The 1,403-nt window shown below is 34.8% G+C and overlaps 1 protein-coding gene across 1 annotated transcript in view; it reads right to left on the bottom strand.

Annotated features, from left to right (window-relative positions):
* Window positions 1-120, bottom strand: part of LOC106537049 (peripheral plasma membrane protein CASK) — a gene marked incomplete at both ends in the record, with an annotated part of 18,077 nt that extends 17,957 nt beyond the window's left edge. Inside the window, 1 exon segment of the mRNA XM_014034413.1 lies at window positions 43-120. Within this exon segment, the coding sequence (XP_013889867.1) occupies window positions 43-120 (78 nt within the window).
* Between the last annotated feature and the right edge of the window lie 1,283 nt (window positions 121-1,403).

Below are 1,403 nucleotides of genomic sequence, written 5' to 3'. Positions count from 1 at the left end.
GTGTGTGTGTGTGTGTGTGTGTGTGTGTGTGTGATCCGTCACCTCTTTAGCTCTCTGCACAGCATCACTGGCAGGGTTTCTGACCTGAGGAGTGGACCTGGTGTTGATTTTATCATAGAGCTGAAATGAAAGACAAACATGTGAGTGGATCAGCCTCCCACAGCACACTGCTCTGYGAAAAACAAAACAAAGTGATGTGAAGACTGAACTAGCTTGTACTGACTCACACTTGCACTCGTGATGTGAATAAATTGAGTTCCTGGGATTAAATTTAGATGCTTTGTTTTGTTATTTTACCAATAAAACAGGACTGAAAGCATGCCATTTCTACATCAATCTGTTAAAAGCTGAAAATGAGCACTTGTGTATGAACTGTAGTGGTGTGCTTTCCGTACACAAAAATTGGGATTTCTGCATAAAAAATAAAATAAAATTTTGACTGAAATATGCTTCGAAGYCAGAAATCCAACTCAGAAATAACAAATTGTTTCGCAGCCCCTGAACTCTAACATGAAATATCCAAAATGGCTGACTGGAGAATGGAAAGTGGTGATAACTGCAGTGATTCACTTTTTTCTTTTCTAAAGGTTTGTGTCTCAGTAAGTTAGTCACACACACACATGTCCAAACACTGTTCATGTTGTTGTGTAAAAACCCTTTAAAAAGATGAGACATTAATACATTTTCAAACCTCTTCCAACAGATTTCACTCAAACTACACAATTATCTTTGGTACAGGTTTTGAAACAAGACACAGTGCTTTACTTGTTTAGTTTTTAAAAATGCATTGCCCCTTTTTTTGAAACAATACCTAAACAATGCTCTAAACATCTTAGASTCATAGTGCAGGATAATGAGATTAATCAAGAAATCAATATATTTTGTCATTCCAAATGAGTACTATGAGTATGAAAGATAGATACTGAGGTCCCAGCTGTCAGAAAACAAATACAATAAGTAAGAAAACAGAGAAAAACAAAAGAAAGTACAAGTGTGTCACAGATGGAGTACATTGCAACATACAAACATACACATTCAGCCAGAGCAAAGTAATTGTCTGTATAAAAATTATTGTGATTATTCGTGATTAATTGCAAAAATATCTTTCAATTAATGGCAATTAAAATTTTTAGTCTATGCCTTGCACTTAAATATACAGTTGGGTGTGAAAGTTTGGGCAGGCTTGTTAATCTTCTTCATTTATCTTTATAAATCATTGATTGTTTGGATAAAAATATCAGTTAAATATATCATATAGAGGACAAACACAGTAAAGTTGATATGATTTWCAGAAAGTGTGCAATAATTGGTTAAACTAAATTAGGTAGATAGATTCAACAAGGTGCTGGAAGCATTCCTCAGAGATTTTGGTCCATATTGACATGATGGCATCACACAGTTGC

Source organism: Austrofundulus limnaeus, unplaced genomic scaffold, assembly GCF_001266775.1.
Source record: "Austrofundulus limnaeus strain Quisiro unplaced genomic scaffold, Austrofundulus_limnaeus-1.0 Scaffold2105, whole genome shotgun sequence".
NCBI classification, from domain to species: Eukaryota; Metazoa; Chordata; class Actinopteri; order Cyprinodontiformes; family Rivulidae; genus Austrofundulus; species Austrofundulus limnaeus.
Note: the sequence above shows the minus strand (reverse complement) of the source record. Positions and strands in the feature narration are given on the sequence as shown.